Below are 18,518 nucleotides of genomic sequence, written 5' to 3' on the forward strand. Positions count from 1 at the left end.
AATGATTAAATGGATAAATGTAAGTGTTCTTGTAAGATTTCAGTAAGTTATTATTAAGCATAATTTGAGAATGTACTCAAAGGCCTACTAACCTCACAGTGGCACCACCTTCAACCTTACAGATTTAACCCATTATATTCATTCGAAGCTGAAAGCACCCAGGCATAGCAAGAAACAAGGCCCTGTGCAAAAGTGCTGAGTGTCTCCAAGTTGCTGTATATCCCTAATAGCGTTGGTAGGTAGAGAACTTAAGCGTCCTATTCTGGACATTCATCCTATCCCCCACCTGGGAAAAATCCATGGCCTAAGTTCAATTTAAGTTAAACAAGTTTTTAAGAAACTAGTTTTCCAATAATTACAAGCTAATTTTCCTTGTCACTGTCAGTCAGCAGACTCTTTATTTTTTTCTTTATTATTGATTATTAATGATTTATTATTTTTTATTATTTATTTATTATAATATATAATATATATAAATATAATATACAATAACATAATATAATATATAACATATAATAATAAATAATTATTATTTAATTATTAAATTTTAATTCGATTTTTAAAATTTAATTATTAAATTTTAATAATAATAAATAATATATAATATACTACATAATAATATATAATATAATAAATATAAATATATATAAATATATAATTTATTATTATTATTATTAATTTCTTTATTATTTTTTCTTTACTATTGTGTTGGTAATTAATGCTTTAAAATGGCAACTTCACCCAAGTAAAGTAACTGAAGAAGATTATTTTTTCAGTTGCATTAAGAAAATACAGATGTTTTTGCAAATTTGCCATTCAGTTGTTTGCATATGTGTAACACTTTTACTGTACATAAGCCAAATCAAAACACAGAAAATAACTCTTAAAGAGGTATGTGTGGTTTCTAATAATGCCCAGACAACTTTAACCCATAGACTACTTTTCTGAGATTGCATCTTCAAAGCCTGTGAGGACAGCACAAGATGGCTAGTGTTCTGACCTGCAACTCTGTTAGACAGAAGGCTCTGCAAATATGAATGTTATTTCACACTGATGGTTCAGAATTTCAGTGTCTGATCCCCCCGCCCCATTTCTGTTTTTCAAAAAATAGCTGCAGTAATCTCTGCTCGCTAGCATTTACCAGCATTTGATACTTACTTTGTTCTCGGAGTTTTTTGCCTGCACAGCTGCTGAATAAAGAACAAAGCAGTTGTTGCTACAGAATACAACGTCCTTCATTTTATCAGGCCCTTCTTGGGAATCCTGGGGATCAAACATGGAAGATTATCAGAAGTGCATTTTAATACCACTCTTCACATACTAAGTGCAATGAAACGAGTCTTCCAATCTGGCTAGAAACTGTCTACCTCTTTATTTGTAGAACATTTGGGAAGTAGCAAGTGCTACTGTGATATAAAAATACTTGATTATTTGACAGATAACACCACCTACAACCCTGTTCTTCAGCATTTCTTCACAGAAATTTACTTTTCTGCCTTTAACAGAAGTTTAACGATCAAAATAAAGCTTTCTAATACCATGCACCCATCTGCTCCACAGGCACACGTGCAAAGTAAAAATCCGTTTTCTTTTATCTTTAGATGACAAAAGAACATCTCATTTTAGGCTAGTCAAAGGCAGTTCATACTGTTTTATCTACGGATCCATCTGCAAAACATTACTGGGAATTCGGTGTTTTTCTGACTACATGAACCCATTAATTTTATATATAAATTTTGACTTTATACCTCTGTTGCATAATCATCTCAATCTTATTCAAACAAACAGCAATGGTACATTTTTACTGAGTGACAGTTCCCTGTGCAAATACTCTGTATTTGCATATGACTGTAATGAGCAGCTTGGGATTCTGTTTACACGAAAAACAATATAAAATACAAGACATTAAGACTGAAGACTGCTTATTGCTCAGGAAGAGTAAAAGTACTCTCGCTGTTATAGTACTTTAAGTACAAATACAGGCTGGGCAGAGAATGGATTGAAAGCAGCCCCAAGGAGAAGGACCAGAAAGCCGACCGTGTCCTGGGCTGCACCAACAGCAGCGTGGGCAGCAGGGCAGGGAGGGGATTGTCCCCCTCTGCTCTGCTCTCGTGAGACCCCACCTGGAGCCTGCGCTCAGCTCAGGGGCCCCCAGCACCAGAAGGACAGGGACCTGTTGGAGTGGGTCCAGAGGAGGGCTACGAAGGTAATCAAGGGGCTGGAGCACCTCTCCTATCAGGACAGGCTGAACAACCCCAACTCTCTCAGCCCGCAGAAGAGAAGGCTCCGTGGTGACCTTATAGCAACTTCCTAGTACCTACAGGGGGCTACAGGCAGCCTGGGCTGGTGGGAGGGGTCCCTGCCCATGATTAGATGATGGAATTAGATGATCTTTAAGGTCCCTCCAACCCAAACCATTCTATGATTCCATGAAATGACAGTGTGGAGTGGCCTTATAAATAGACTCTATTTGAGTATTTAAGGTTCCTGCAGTGGCTGTGGAAGGAGAGTAGCAGCACAGTTTCGGAGGCCACCATTTATGGGACCTCCTTCATGAAATTTACTGAAATACATTTTATACAACGACTTTGACATTTGTTATTTGCACTACAAATGTGCTTGAATGTCCCATCCTGAATTAGGACTCTCAGAAAAGGAAGAATACAAAGAAACTATGAAGCAGCATGAGTTGGAACATTAAGCAGCAGTCTTTGTTACCTGCATTTGCTTACTGACCATTACATGCAAGAAACTTTACTTCCACTGCAGTACCTGTTTATGAAAAGGCAGGTCTTTGAAGGACTTCCGCACACCACTACCAAGAACTACCACTTTGCAATGAGAGCACCATCGAGGTCTCAGTGCTGAGCTTTCTGCAATATTTTGACTGTGATCCTTATAGCCAGCTAGACCTAGAAAAAAAACAATTCTGTTAGAAGCCAAAGCAGACTAAATCAAACTTATGAGAAGACACAGCATTCTTCAGTGGCTTAGAGGTGTAGCATCCTCCTGGATAGGGGATGGAAGGCAAGCTTTAAACCAGGTCCTGATGGGGAAATTGTTTAAACCAGAGCAAAAGCACCTGTGTGAACAAGGCAAAAATAAATTATTGTATATGAAATGAATAATTAAAACAATAGAGAAATACATACTTAAAGACTGGCATAAAATTTTCCAGCAGAGTAACAACCTTCTAGAACAATGTATTTAAAAACAGACCAGCCATGAAATTACTGATGTTGGGTACTACTGGAAGAAATATCTCACTGACAGCAAAGTGCGTAACAGAATGGAAGTCAGAGCTGGATCAGACCTGTTACGTTACTGTTAGCATCAGGAGCAGGTCTGCATGACCTTATCATACGAGAAAAGTATTATTTAGAATGAGAAACAACTAATCATAGAGCATGAATATAATTGGCATGCATTACTACTGACTCAATTAAAATTCTGGTACTGCAGATTTAAAAGAACAAATGCCCACTTACCATTGCTGCTTGCAGGAAATGGCACGTTGGGTTGCTTCAGTCCGTAAGACCCTGAGATCCTGGCAGGTCCCATGGACCCTGCCTGAGGACCCTGAAGCAGTAAGTGCTGCCTGTACTCCATAGATGGGTTCACCCTGTGACTGTTGGCCGCTGCCATGGAGGATGGGACATCTGGAGCATTACTAACCTCGTAACTGTTGGGAATTCGGACGTGCAGCAGGTTGGAGAAGGCCGCCACAACGTTACTAATATTCTAAAAGCAATAATAAGAACATAGCTTTGTTTTCACCAGATAGGCAGTAAGGCAGAAGTAACACAAATTATCAGAAGATTACAACAGCTGTTTAATTTCACTATGCTATAGCCCCCTACAGATCCACTGTTTGAAGAATATGTATATAAAATACAACAGAAGTTAACTGGCTTTTCCTTTTACCTCAGCAGCTGTGGGATGTAATGTAATTGCTACAGATATAAGGCCAGATTTAGGACCATTCTGGGACGGACCAAGCTGAGAGGCAAAGAAGCCAGAACCAGGTAATGCTCCAGAACCGGGTTCTGACTTTATGTAATTCCTTTTGGCTTCTGAACCTGAAAATAAAACAAAATACCCTAGGTTAATCCTACATGCATACGAATGAAAAAAAAAAAAAAGAGAATAAAAGAAAGACTAGTTCTAATTCATTCTGTTGCAGTCTCACCTTTTCCAGTACTGCTAGGTAGGATGGGAATGATGGGAGATGGTACAGGTTCTGGGTTCTCCTCCTTTACGACTGACAAGTCGGGATACCTACTTATTTCCATTCCCACCACACTTTCAGGAGAGGAAGAAGGAACAAAGCTGTCAGGAGTGTCCCTGTCCTCACAGTGATCTTGAACCCTGGAACAAACCCAAAAAAAAAGCTATTTTGGAAACAGTCAAAAAACCTTTGGTGAGCCAATGTTATAAATTGTGACAGGGAATTATCATGAACTTGCTTCTTTCTGTTAGTTATGAAATGGAATTATGTGGTAGGCCATTAATTCTGGCTAATACTCCACCGCACAAAGTGGGTTCTTGGGAAAGACAAAGAAAAACAGAGGTGCCAGCAATGCCCTGGCTTCTTTACAGAACTATCTGTTCCCCATGGCTCCATCCACCTGAGTAAAAATCAGTATTTAATACTCAGTTCAGAAGTCCATCCTCTCTCACACACCAAAATTTGGTTAGGCAGGTGAAAGGACAAGAAAAGGCAAGATCTTTGTAGGGAGACTCCCATATTGTAGCAAGCATGTCTCACACAGTAACCGAAACTGAATAGAGCAGGGGAGTTTTCAGGCCGTCTGACACTTGCACCACACTGCTGTCATCACCATGTTGCTCCATGAAAAATATCAGTTTGTGAAGTTTTCTTTCACTTTTAATAGGGCAAGGTAATGAGTTCTTAGTAACTTAAGAGGATCCTGAGTGTAGCAAAGGCAAAAGTCACCTTTTTTACTGCACAGCTCGCTCACACATGGAATGCTAGGAGCTAACTGGAACAAACAATCCTACTATGTTCTCTGTACTGTCTGCCACACACAATGGATTTTGTTTCTTCACACCTCCACAGTCTCATCTCCTACTGAGACTTCACAGAATTTGTTCCAAATACATTATTTAAAGATGTCAGGGAAAACCCACCTTAACTCCTCCTGATTGTTGTGAGGTGGTGTTGGAAGCGAAGCAGGAACATCCACAGTTTTAGGGCCCTGAGCCATTGCTCTTACTAATAAATCGTCTTGTGGTCTGAAAGGTAACTGGAACTGCTTTGGTCCCAGAGCTTTGGTAACTAAAATCAGAGAAACAGAGCACAATGAGACATCCATACAGCCCTTCCTATTGATTTGCATTCTGAAGTACTGGCAGCTCCCAGATACGACGAAGGCATTAACAGCAGATGGTAACACAGCTCTCATCCATTTGTAGTTGAAAAAATTTTTGACTGTTCATGATTAATCTCCATGCTTTAAAAATAAATAAATAAATAAATAAAGCAAGTTTTCAGCAAAAAGGCTTGGCACTTTTGAGTGTGCCTTCTGCCAATATAAGAGTATTTTTGTTTTACTTGAAGTCAACAACTTTTTAACAACAAAAGAAAAAAGTCTGGAAAGAAGAATTTTATTACTGAACAGTCCTCAAGAAAAGGCAGTATGAAGTTCTACTTAATAGAAAGCAATTTTAATTGACCAAATTACAAGCATTAGAAACACATATAAACTACATATAGAGTCTGCTGAGGACACTTTTCAATGAGACTGCTCACTCAGCTAATTGATCAGTAATTTGTAGTGGCCATAAAAATTTGATTTTGAAGTTTTCTTTTTAATTTCTTTAGAGTACTTCTAGATCTCAACTTGTTTTCAAAAGTGAAAGGAAAAACCTTATCATTTGATATTAATACTGGTGTAAAATCAAACTAGATAATAGCGATTACAATCTTTAAAGAGGGGCTAGCCATATTGTTTTTATAAAAGAAAACCAAAAAGCATCCCCATTATCTATTTTGTGACTTGCTACAAACTCGACTCATTTATTATGGAAACAATATGTATTAATCTTACCATCATGACCTCCTAACATACCAGCCTTGCCAGCAAGTTCTTCAGTGGTTGCAAAGCCATTTACCAACTTCTGGCATGCCACAGGAGGTGGTGTGGGCGGAAGAGAGGCTGGGGGTGTTGGAGGATTACTCAGATTGTTCTGCTGTAGGAGATTAAAAAACTGTAAATTAGCTGTGAAGCACAGGGTGAAAACTTGCCTTGTTCTAGTACGAGATAATGTAACCCACTCAGTTATTTTCACACCCAGAGGTAGCACTGAAACACTGATAGATAATTCTCAAATATGTGACCACATACATAGAATACACTATTAAAAACATGTTTTCCTCTTCTTCTATCAATGATACTATCCGAGAAGCATACTTTGCATGAGGAGTATACATTACAGAAAGAAAGTATAGCTAAAGTATTTACACAAAAGCACAGAGAGCACTTTTATGAACTGCTTGGGATCCGCAACAAGTTCCTACAGTTTAAGCAAAGGTCTGATCTTAAGATTGAGAGAACTGTACCACAGTGACCCTCCATCACAATCAATGAGTTACCTTACCCTTTTCTCACAAAAAAAGGAAGTTACCTCACATTTAGTACAGGATGAGTTTCCACTGAAGCAGTTACCACGGAGAAGCACACTCAGCAAGTTCACACTCCAAGCTACTTCTCGCTAGCTTACTAAACTGCTCGTATTTTAGACAAAAATTAAATGAGAACTTCAGCATCTATTCTTGTGGCAGTCATGCATACAAAGCAAATAAATATCATCACTCTTGACCACAGCAACCATATCTGTGAGGTCATGTTCTCAGCTCAGTACACGTCTTTTAAGGCTGGAGTAAATATCACTTTTTAATCATTTACTGAAGTTTCATATTAGGGTAGCTGAGCATCAGGTTTGATTCTCTCTGTTCACTGTCTTGCTGTATCCCAATATTGCTATTCTGATCTCAGAGACTGAGTTTTAAATTCCGTGGGTTATTAGCTTATCAACAAATGGTCTATTTTGTTCAGAGTTCTTAGTTAGGGCTTAGTGGACAAATGAGAAAAAGTCTATTTCCAATTTAATTCACATTAAGAAATGCTTTAGTGCTTTCAATGACTTTGCAAAGTACTGGGAATTCAGCCTTTTCTGCTCCATAAAACTGTAATTACAATTTTCACTATTTAGCATCCATTTGTAAATGGAATACTTGTACTTAATTTGTTTACCACTGTTTCTAGAACTGATTTCCACTATCAGAGGGTAAAACAATCTCTGTTTCAACACTGAACAGCCCATCTAGTATAACAAGAGAGTTTTCTTCTGGTTTCATAAAGGGCACAAAATACAACCAACCAGCAGCAATAATGAGAACTTTTCTCACAGAGAGCCCACAGTGGATATCTAGATTAAAGCTGTACCTTGTAAATGAGCTGGGAGTAGTAATCTGAAGCTCCATCAAGAGTAGCGCTACCAAAACTTCCTACAAGGCGATTTCCACCATTTAGCTGGCCACTGCCATAAGGAAGAAAGTGTGCAAAGCTCACTCCAATTATTGGTTCCATCAAAGGCAGGAGAGAAAGCTGCTGTATTAAAATTAAAGAAAAACATTAGAAATGAGTCTAACTACAAAATAAAAGCGTCACAGATAGCAGAGTGTCATCATTATCATTATTATTAGTACATCATTAGTAGAGTGGTTTTTATTCTTTTTTTTAAGGGAATTCACCCACTCAGACAATTGCCTCAGACATAGGCCCCTCTGCTTGTTCAGGAAGCTGGTCCCCAGGCCACCGGAGCCACAACGCCCAGCTCTCTGGCAGCTCAGCCAGAGCTGCTGCCAGAGCAGACAGGAATTCCACGGCTTTGAGACTAATGAATGCTGCCAAGTCAGTAGATATTCCAAACAGAAATAAAACCAAACCTTTAAATTTCCTTGTTTTGCGAAGTTTTAATTTTCTCCACCCTGTACTCAAAATTCAACTTCATTAACCACTTCATTTTCACCATGAGAAAGCCTCTCCTTAAAGCTCCTTGATGAGTTACCCAGTCTCTGTATACCTACTTGCTTGAGCTGGATGAATGTATCAGCGTTAGGGTAAATCGCTTGTTTTTCTTCTTCCTCTTTTTTTCTTTTCTTGGACCGTGGAGCTGCCTTCTCCCCCGTCCTCTGAGTTCGCTTATTTCTCTGTTTCTTGGTTTCATGTCCCACATCTGTTCTCTGAAGCTGGCTGTTACTACACCCAAATGCACCTTGCATCTGGTTTCCTGGAGTTTGCTGGTATAAAAAAAAGAAAGAGAAGCAGAATTTTTGACGTTTTAATATACAGTTCATTCAAATTTATCACACAATAGTCTAAAGAACACGCACAGTAATATATCTCGTTGATAACAAACTGAATTTACGGTTTGTTTACTTTACTGTCTTGCTGGCAACTGTAACTGCTGCACTGTCCCTGCGCGCAGAATTATGGCTTACCATTAACACCACTGACGTCTGAAAACATCATTAAAACTCACAGAGCAGAACCATATTCTTTTGAATACCCACTAAAATAAAGTCACATGCGCACGCAGCCTTAGAGATTTTCATGAGAGTATAATAAAAGAGAAACTTGGTTACAGAAGAAAGGCGTGTAAGTTAATGTAATACAAATGTCTTTGGAGTTTAGAACAGAAACAGTATTGTGAAATGGTTCTGGTCTGTACCATTTGATTAAATACTTCTAGTACTAATTTGCAAAGCTATTCTTCATATAAAAGGATAACTGGAAAAACAATCAGAATGGGACTTGGTAATGCAACAGATGGTGTCATGCCAAGAGAAAGTCTAATTTCTTTTTAGCAATTATTATTCTAAACAGCTCTGTACAATCCCGAACATAAGGGCTCTCACAACTATTCCTGTCATGTATGTTTTAACCGTGGATCTTTAACACTTACCTAAATTACTTGCTGCTCACAATTACATTTATCAGTTTGTATTCATTTTGAAGGTATTTACGTTTTATTTCAAGGATGTACTTAAGAGTTTAGGGAGTCATAAAACAAAACTGCCGAGACTAAAGTTCACAATAAAATAGCCAACAAAGTATGCTAAGTGTCAAGTATACCCTACCTGTACAGAAAGCCATTTTCTAGTTTTTAAGAGCCTTATAAATTATTAAATCATATAATGCCATTAATACAAAGAATTAACACTTCCTTCCATTAAAATAAAAGTAATTGGAGAAATATTATGTATAAAAAAAATCCACCAATTTCAGGAGATTTAACAATTTCATGCTTTTGATAAAAATCCTATCCATTAAAATTAAAGAGAGTACAGGATTTTCACTGGCAAAAAATGAGTATGGGCTTGGTTCATTCAAAGAACACTGCGGGTGGGCAGCTGAAGGTGTATGAAGCCCAGCCCCACACCTCTGCAAAGGTGCACAGGTCATCCTGTACCTGACAAAAGGAGAGTTACAAAAAGCCACATACAAACATATAGTGTACTGTACAGGGACATACCAGGATGTAATTAAGAGTCATGCTGTAAAATCGTGCCTTAATATTAGTACATATTAGCATGTGGCGTGTTTTAAGATGGTTACCCACAGGAAAAAAAAAAAAGTTTTTTGCATTTTAATGATTTCTGAATACACTCATCTGTGAGGTCATTAAATTGTGCTCTTTTTGTAACCTAGATGATTTACTCAGGGAGAAAAGAGAGGAAGAGAGGTAAATAAATCCTTTCATCAGTTTATTCCACCCTTGTGCAGGTAGGTTACCTCCCTGCACATTCTCAAAAATGCTTGCAGTAAAGACACAAACTAGCCTCTGACTGTTGGTTATCATTGCACAACAAAGCAGTAATAGGCTCACCGCTCCTTCAGGTGGATTCTGCTTCTCTGTTAACTTCTTATCCCCAGCAGTCTCATCTTCCGTTCGACAGCTGTTCTCTGATTTCTGATTTAGAAGAGATGAGGATTTTTTGTTTTTAAGCAGGTGTTTCAGCAATTCGTTCCCTGACTCCCCTTTTGCTGCTGGAACGCTAGCTGGCTGGGCTGGACTCTGAGCTGAAGAGGCAGGCTGTAATGTGACCTTATCTTCTTCCACCTTAACACTGCTTTGATTTTCTGTTTTAGGCTCAGCTTGACCTGAGCATTGATCGGTTTCTGCCTTTTCTAGTTTAACTTCTTGGATGCTGGTAGATGTGTCTGCTTTATCCTTTTCAGTCTCCGTACTTACACTTGGCTGTTTCTGCGGCAAACTGCTGCTGGGGAGCTTACTTTCCAGCTCTGGAGAGGTCTGGCTCTCTGCTGCATTTGATGTTGATGGCCCTGTTAACTCTGCTGACTCTTGCTCATCCTGATGACGTGGAATTTCGCTGGGGGTGTTAACTGTGGGGGTGGAGGTAGAATCAGAAATGGTTGGAGTTGACGGTGCAGTAATGTCTGAATGGGGAGTTGAGGGGGCTTTTATTGACTCAGCATCATCGTCCTTTTTCTTTTTTCGTGTCCTTTTCTTTTTCCCTTTCTCTTCTGGAATTATGTCAGAATACAGCTGTATGAGAGACTGGCTTGATCCAGGGAAGTTTGTTGCCTGGGGCACACTAGTGTCCGAACCACACGGGGCACCACCACTGAGTGCTGTAGATGAAGGTACTGTAGATGAAGGTACAGAAGAAGCAAATGGAGGCCTGACTTGGTTCTGTGTGAAGGTGGCCCCAGGAAGATTCCCATGAGTTTGTTTTACGTTATGGAAATTGGGGGCTCCGCCTGGAACAGCAGATCCATCGGGTCCGAAAGTTGTAGGTCCCACTGGCCTTCGCTCACTGCTTTGCATGAAATTTGTGGCGGGAGGTGAGTTCACAGGACCCTGTTGCAGCATTTGTCCCATTTGTTGCTGCTGATGCTGTGGAGACTGCTGAAGAGGGCGTGGAGTTTGTATGAAATCACAAGGCAGATCAGAATTAAAGAAAGGTATCTGCGATAAGGATGCTCTGTTATTTAGTTCAGACCCTATCATACCATGCTGTTCTAGTTCCATTCTCTGCTGCAAAGCCCTCTGTCGATCTACCTCCTGCATAAGCTGAATGCGCTGCCGTTCCTGTTGCTCTCGTAAACGCTCCTTTCTTTCCCGCTCTTGAAAACTTTCACTAAAAGGGTTGTTGTCATCGAACTCCACCCTCGGTGGCGGCCCTGACTGTGCAGTTGCATTTGGACCAGGCACGGGAGTTGGTGTACCAGGAGTAATTGGCAACGGCGTCATTGGAGGCTGCATCCTTGCTGGATTAATGGAAATATGACTCGCAGGGGCATTTGCAGATTGCCATCCCGATAAATTTGGCATTCTGGTTGGGTTGGGCTGCCCCGGGATCACCACTGCATGCTGCTGATGCTGGAGCTGTTGTGCCACCATGGGGAAGTTTTGCTGATTCATCGCTGGTGATGTTCCTCCGGGAACCATTGGGGGCTGAGCCTGGACTCCTGGCATGATGGCGTGGGGTGCCATTCCACACTGCTGCTGCTGCTGCTGCTGCTGCTTGATTCGATATTCCTCAATTAGTTCTGCGTGTTCCTTCTGCTGCTTTCGAATCTGTAAATTTAAAAAGTCATTACTCATCTCTGACATGTACTGACTCCATGAAGTATCATAAAACATGCAACTTACCAGCAGAAAATTAAGCTTATGTGAAAATAGCACTTCTGCATAGTCTTATTTTCTCTCCCTTTCTAAGGTTAAATACTCATTATTTAATTAGGAATACTATCCACCCCAAAATTTTAGAGAAAGTAAGAGTGCCTAACAGTTATAATTACATACCAAGACTGCACTGTGCTACAGAACATACGAACCTAAAAACAAAGCGATCCTTGTACAAATCTTAGCATCCACGTATAGAATAACAATAGCTGGGAACAGACAGGAAGAAGGGAACAGTGAGATGGATGATATACACACATCTCTTTTTTTTTTTTTAAAGATACAGCTGAAAAGAAAAAGTTTGCAGGAAAACAGCGATTCCCAAACATCACCCAGCAGAGGAAAAAGACAACTGCTGCTTGAGAATTTTTAATTTAAAGATGGGAATACGCTGGATGTGGACACTAACAGTTAAGTAGTTTATTTTTTAAGGCAAACGGGAGAAGCCAATGAAAGGATATGACAGCGTCACCAGGATGAGAGTATTTCAGAAATACAAATAGATACCTAACTACACAGCTCTCCAAGAAAATCAAAGGACTTGTAAACCACTGGTTTATAACATACGGAATCTGTCTCTTTTGTTTGTTAGATTGCAACTTCTGCAACTTCCATTTGCTGTTTGCACTGATATGAAAAGTCTGTAACATAATTAAAAATGTTTGAAAGCACTTCCTTAATCTGGTGCAATAGATACACTAGAAAGCTCAGGACAACAGAGATATTACAGGACACACTCCAGAATGCAGGACAGATGCACCCAAAGGGCCATTTACAGAGCAATCTCAGGTCCAAGATAACTTATGAGATCTGGCTTGGCATTGGTACTGCCAGACAAACAGCGACACTGCATAAAGCCACCAACTGGATCCGTCTGCATTGCACAGCCCAGTGCCCCAGGACTTCTCAGCTGTTACACAGTCCTGTGTTGGCTCAGTACGGTTAAACAAGGAGGCATCCAAACCACTATGCCCTCCCAGAATGTGCAGTGGCAACGAGCCCCGTGACTGTACTTGGAAGTGGATGAGACCTCACAGGACCAGCACCTGCACAGAGCAACCCAGTGACTCTACCAGAGCGGTGGAGAACGACGCAGAGCTTATTAGCACAGGCACGGTGCCACACCAAAGCAGTCAGCCTGCCCCGGCCATAGAAGCAATATGCTTGTGGCCGCATGGCTCCGTGCCTGAGCTAATATAATAACTGTCAGACATAAGCTCACATTGCTCCGAGTCAGCTCCAGTTTCTCTGTGCCTGTGACCAGCACAAGCATTCGAGAGCTTTTTTCTCTATGCATATATAGTTTTCCCTATTCACAAAGTGATAGAAAATTGATTATAGAAAAAGAACTTGATCTGGTTTGAAAGAGTAAGAAATTGCTTCAAATAGGTCCTCGAAAACACACTTCAGTAAAAATTTATTTAAGGTCCATCCAGGTATTTAAGAAACTGCTGTTTAGGATCTGGATGACTGGTCTAAACCAGTGCTTGAATGCAAGTAGAGGACATTTTCCAGCCACATATGAAACTTAAGTTTAAAAATGAAGAATAAAAGAATCTTAATTGCAAGGCACTAAATGAATCTGCCAGCAGTATCATTATTAGCTGTTACTTTGACGTAACTCCACTGCAAGACAAGACTGAAGTATGTACGATAGAGATTGGTTGAAGTGGATATTTTTGTGTTTATTCTACTTGTCATTCATTGTGGAAGGGAAAGAAAGAAAAAGGAAGAAATGACAGACATAATTATCTGCATCATCCCTCTTCCACATAGCAAAAAGACAAGCCAACAAATAGTCCATCCAATGCATACTTTCTCTTGAGGCAACACAGGAGCAAGAACCTGGGAGTCAGATATAACTTAGGACTTCATTCCAAGCAGCCTGTTGCCAATTTTTTACCTCATATTAATAAAAGATAATTCTAAAGCATTTAAGTATTTGGCAGGTCTATCTGTTCCTGACAACAAAAAGATTCCCCACCCATACAGTAAGGAAACATCATGCCAGATAATTTCTACATGACGTCTTGAGGAACACAGCATTTAATACTGTTGGCCAAACCATAAATTTATCAAAGCAATCACAGGCTTAACTTTAATCTCGCATACTATAATTACAGTTACAAGATGCAGCAAGTGAAATTCCAACTGAATATAAAGAAAGAAAAAAAACACAGTGAAAGTGGTTACACATTGGAACAGGGGCCCAGAGAGGCTGGGAAATCTTTGCTTTTGGAGACTTATCAAAACTTGAGTGACACGGCCTTGAGTAACCCAATCTACCCACGGAGCTAGTCCTCCACTGATCAAGAGACTCAACTAGATGACCTCCAGATATCCCTTTGACCTTTATTATTCTACAATACAGTAACAGACAATGCACTGATGATTAGCGTCTAAGAACCAGACAGATGATAAAACTAGGCTAGCATTAAAGATATAATGAGGAGAGATTTTCAAACAGTAACATTTAACTGGCATATAACCAAGTTACTGATTACATAAGGACATCTGAAAAAGCCAGAGTTATAAAATTCATTCAATGCTGAAACAAGACCCTACATGCTCAGACTTTCTTCCTTTGCAATTTCCATCTTTCATTTGCGCTTTTCATGGCTCTAGGAACTCACTGTAAATCATCCTGCTAAAAAAATTCTCTTCTTCCTGTAGTACTAAAATAGCTTTTTGTTGTAATTTTTGCTGTAGCATGTTCTCCTACAACTCCAGTGTCAATGGTGATCCAGAGTAACACTGTTACACACACAACTTATAATAGGGAATGGCTCCTTTCAAATAAACTCTGCTATATTTAAGCATTTCAATTCATGTTTTAGCAGATTTAAAGAAGAGTCACACCAGTGGAACAACTTAGTCTGAAGGTGAACCGTTTTGTTTCCCGATGATTACCTGTTCTAGCTGTTTTTGGACCATACTTTGCTGCTCTGTAACATGTTTAAGCTGTTCTGCATCTTCTTCTGGGAACTCACGGCCAGCTTTCTTGGCTGTACGCTGTTTTGCTGAGAGTGCTTTTTTTGATTTTCTGTGTGCTCCAATTTGCTCCTCAAGGTACTTCTGTTGCATTTGGAGAAGCTGTTGTGTTTCTTGCAGCCATTCTTCATATTGCTTTCTTTGTGAGTCATCTAAGAGACAAGGGAAATAAAGTATGACATGATCTCACCGTACTTTATAGAGATGGAGCTTAACAATCAGGTTCCCCCCTTATCTTACGAAACTGTTGGTCAAGTTCAGCCAAATTTGATAGATGAGTTGTGATCTCAAGAGACATTAAGCTCTTGGAGTGATCTGAGTAAAGAAGATGAGATCCAAATTGCTGCCTTTATTGAGAAAGCGGTTTTAACTTAAGCCCTTGATTTCCAGACACACCAGACCACTATCCAGTCAGTATATGTGCATAAGTGCTAGCCAGCAAGCAAAAGCAGCTTTGCAAACAGCTGCAGAACCTGCAGGTGGTTCCCTGCTCTGTCACAGAAGCGGGGATGTGGAAGGCCTCTGGAAGGCCTTGGGTACAGGGAAATACAGATTAGGGAATAAAGACACAGATTTACATGAAATATGGTCTGATTATTTCTGATACTTGCACAAGTTTTGTACACTTAAATCTATTTTTGTTATGACTTCTAGGAAAAAGATCATAAACATCAAAAATTCATGAAATGAAAGAAAGGTAAGTCTTGACAGGTTTCCAGTTCCACATACTATCTCGTATTTCAAAATCAACGATCATTGTACTCAACTTCAGGATGATGAAGAAGGCAAGGTAATTTGAACACTACTAAACTGGGATAGCTAATTAGTAAGGGAGAAGTAGAAGCTATTTAACCTGAGCTGAAACACAAAAGCTAGTGGAGAGACATTCTCCACCAGTAGAGAAAGACACTCACTTCACTGTAGATGTAAAAAAGAAATTGGATAAAACACTCATTTCTTTCATCCGAAACCAAATCCCAGCCACTACAGATGATAGAAACTGGGGTAGGAGTCCAAAGGAAAGAAATACCAATTTATATACTGAAGTGTAACAGATCTCTCATTCCTAATCGCAGATGGCCTAAGCTTCACTTCATTTGAAAGAAATCTTGAAAGATCATTAGGAATGAAGAAAGTTGTGAGGCAGGTTGATTTGTTTTTAGAAATGTCTGATAATTTAGACTACATGACATATTTCTAATCATTTATTATAAATTACAATAGAATAAATTAAAATACAAACTAGTCTACAATTCAAAGTTACTGCATGAAAATTACCGCACCAAAAACCAAGCTTTTTACAACTTGTCTTCTCTGTAAAAATATCTTTCTCTTGGCTCTCAGCACAGTGCCTTCAGTACCAATGCCTTTTCCTCCCCACAAATAACCGTACTGTCATTTAGACTGTAACTGTGACATTACTCTTTTTGCAAATGAGAAATGTTGATCTGCCAGGAGCAATCCATGGCTCTCAGATATTTTTCTGGAGGCAAAACAATCATGTCCAATAACACTTCATTGGCACTGAGCCCAGAAAGTGAGACACAGGGTTTGGTGACAGTATCATCTGTCTCATGATCACATTGCGGCAATGAACTGGATAATCAGGAATAAGGCATGGAATTTCCTTGTGAGGAATGTTTATCTTGTATAAAGAATAAGGGTATCTATACAACAGTATGATTTCAGTACAACCACATCCTCCTTGTGCTCCAGTTTCTACCACATTCCTCTTTAACAGTCACTGTGGTAGAAACAGTCATTGAATCTAACAGCTCAACTAAATCGATTCACAGAGCTATCTACAGCCTCAAGGGGCACTAATTCTTTCAGTGATATATTCTGTGAAACTCATCATATAACCTGAAGGGACAACCGAGTGGAAATGATGGAGAGGAACTGCAGATGGAAAGTACTGAAATATTAACAAGTTCCAGGTAAGAATAACTACTACTGAAATGAAGAACAGATTTTCTCAAATGCTCAGAACCAGCCCCCCAAACAGAGCTAGGCCACTGCTGAGTGCCATTTTGAGTCTCATCAGAATTTAATACAGAAAATATTACTAAAGCTTCTCATTGCGTATTTAACACTGCTACTCCAGTTTCTGGAAAAGATGAAGGTCTTTACTTTGTTTCTTTTATTAATAAATATCAAGTGAAGTTTTTGCAGTAGCATTTTTTGTATGTCATCTTTCTCTCCCAACACATGCTGTTTTAATTTCTGCTAACAGATCTCTTTCTTGTCTCAGAGACTAGGATTTGCAATTGATCTAGGGCAAGCAGAAGTAAGGGAGCTACATATTTTTTGCTTTCAGCAACTGTTTTCCAACCAATCTTGCTTAATGTTTGGAAAGCTTTTGCTGTTATTTTTTAAAATGACAATGATGCTGCACCAACCTTTTTGCTTCTTGAATAAAAATAACCCATCAGTATAGACTCGTTCTCACTCAGCTCAGAATACTACAACACAGCAGAAGACCTGATCTTTGAGATAGCAGCCTGTCAGTTAAACACAATTACTGTTCTCAAACACATACAAATAAGCTAATTATTTGTGTGTTCCACTTCCCCCTTTCCTAATGGCGTTTTTTTGAGGATAGTTTTCTAGAAAAAAAAAGTTAATATAATTTACTATGCACCCTTTTCTGAACTGGTAATGTAATGATGAAGTGACTCAATTTAAAAAGGATCCATTTATGGACATTTTATTTAGAAAAGAGGTAACAAAACTGTCAAATTAAACATCAACATACAACAAATTCTTCGATCTGTACTTACTGACAAAACCAGGACCAAAATTGGGAGGATTGGGTCTAGAAATCTGAGGTGTCAAACTTCCATCCTAGAAATTTCAGAAAAACATATAAATAAGAAAATTAAATCGTGATCCAACTAAAGAAGGTTATCATTACTAAACATTTGTGTTGTAAACTCCGTATCAAGTTGTACTACCTGTGTAATGGCCTGCTGCATGTGATTCTGGCCTTCATTGCTCTGAGCTCCTGGCACTGGCTGACCCATAAAGGGAAACCTATTGATACATGAACACGAAATTAAAATTGGAACATTTAAAACTGCTGGGTGTTCTTGGGGAGAAGGCAACATTCTGTATTACAATGAACTTCAACAAAGCATGTATATATTTTCTAGACATTTGCTCTAACTTCCTTACCAAACGTTTTAAAAACCTGTGGAATATTACTTCTCATTTGCCCCTACAACACTTTGCTCGTGGCTTATACTACTGCATTTTTACACTTTTCAGACAGTTGAACAAAACATGGCATACTGTGCTAAAAATAGCGAAGGCGCACAGAAAAAGAAATGTATTAGTATTTTAAATATTCTAATACAAAGAAAAAATGAAGAGAATAACGCACTTAGATATTATAGAATCATAGAATCTTTAAGGTTGGAAAAGACCTCCAAGATCATCTGGTCCAACCATCACCCTACTGCCAACAATACCCACCAAACCGTGTCCCTAATTAACTACTCTTTCTGAGAAGAAATGTCTCCTCATTTCCAACCTGAACCTCCCCTGGCGCAATTTGAGGCCATTCCCTCTAGTCCTATCACTAGCTACCTGCGAGAAGAGGCAGACCTCCAGCTCCCCACAGCTTCCTTTCAGGTAGCTGTAGAGAGCAATGAGGTCTCCCCTGAGCCTCCTCTTCCCCAGACTAAACAACCCCAGTTCCCTCAGCTGCTCCTCACAGGACTTGTGCTCCAGGCCCTTCACCAGCTTCGTAGCCCTTTCTCTGGGCCTCGATGTCCTTCTTGTACTGA

General features: G+C 39.4%; 1 protein-coding gene across 3 annotated transcripts in view; it reads right to left on the reverse strand.

Annotated features, from left to right (window-relative positions):
- Positions 1-18,518, reverse strand: part of KMT2C (lysine methyltransferase 2C) — a 199,600-nt gene that overhangs the window by 8,649 nt on the left and 172,433 nt on the right. For all 3 annotated transcript variants that reach the window (XM_035554345.2, XM_035554351.2, XM_035554349.2), the window contains 13 exons: positions 17,685-17,763; positions 17,511-17,574; positions 14,650-14,882; positions 9,916-11,631; positions 8,114-8,326; positions 7,470-7,634; positions 6,072-6,213; positions 5,152-5,299; positions 4,190-4,368; positions 3,925-4,079; positions 3,489-3,741; positions 2,773-2,912; positions 1,159-1,263 (listed from right to left, as the gene is read on the reverse strand). In XM_035554345.2, coding sequence (XP_035410238.1) covers positions 1,159-1,263; positions 2,773-2,912; positions 3,489-3,741; positions 3,925-4,079; positions 4,190-4,368; positions 5,152-5,299; positions 6,072-6,213; positions 7,470-7,634; positions 8,114-8,326; positions 9,916-11,631; positions 14,650-14,882; positions 17,511-17,574; positions 17,685-17,763 — 3,592 coding nt within the window. The remainder of the gene's footprint in view (positions 1-1,158; positions 1,264-2,772; positions 2,913-3,488; positions 3,742-3,924; positions 4,080-4,189; positions 4,369-5,151; positions 5,300-6,071; positions 6,214-7,469; positions 7,635-8,113; positions 8,327-9,915; positions 11,632-14,649; positions 14,883-17,510; positions 17,575-17,684; positions 17,764-18,518) is intronic.

This window comes from Cygnus atratus, chromosome 2 (genome assembly GCF_013377495.2).
Source record: "Cygnus atratus isolate AKBS03 ecotype Queensland, Australia chromosome 2, CAtr_DNAZoo_HiC_assembly, whole genome shotgun sequence".
Lineage (NCBI taxonomy): Eukaryota > Metazoa > Chordata > Aves > Anseriformes > Anatidae > Cygnus > Cygnus atratus.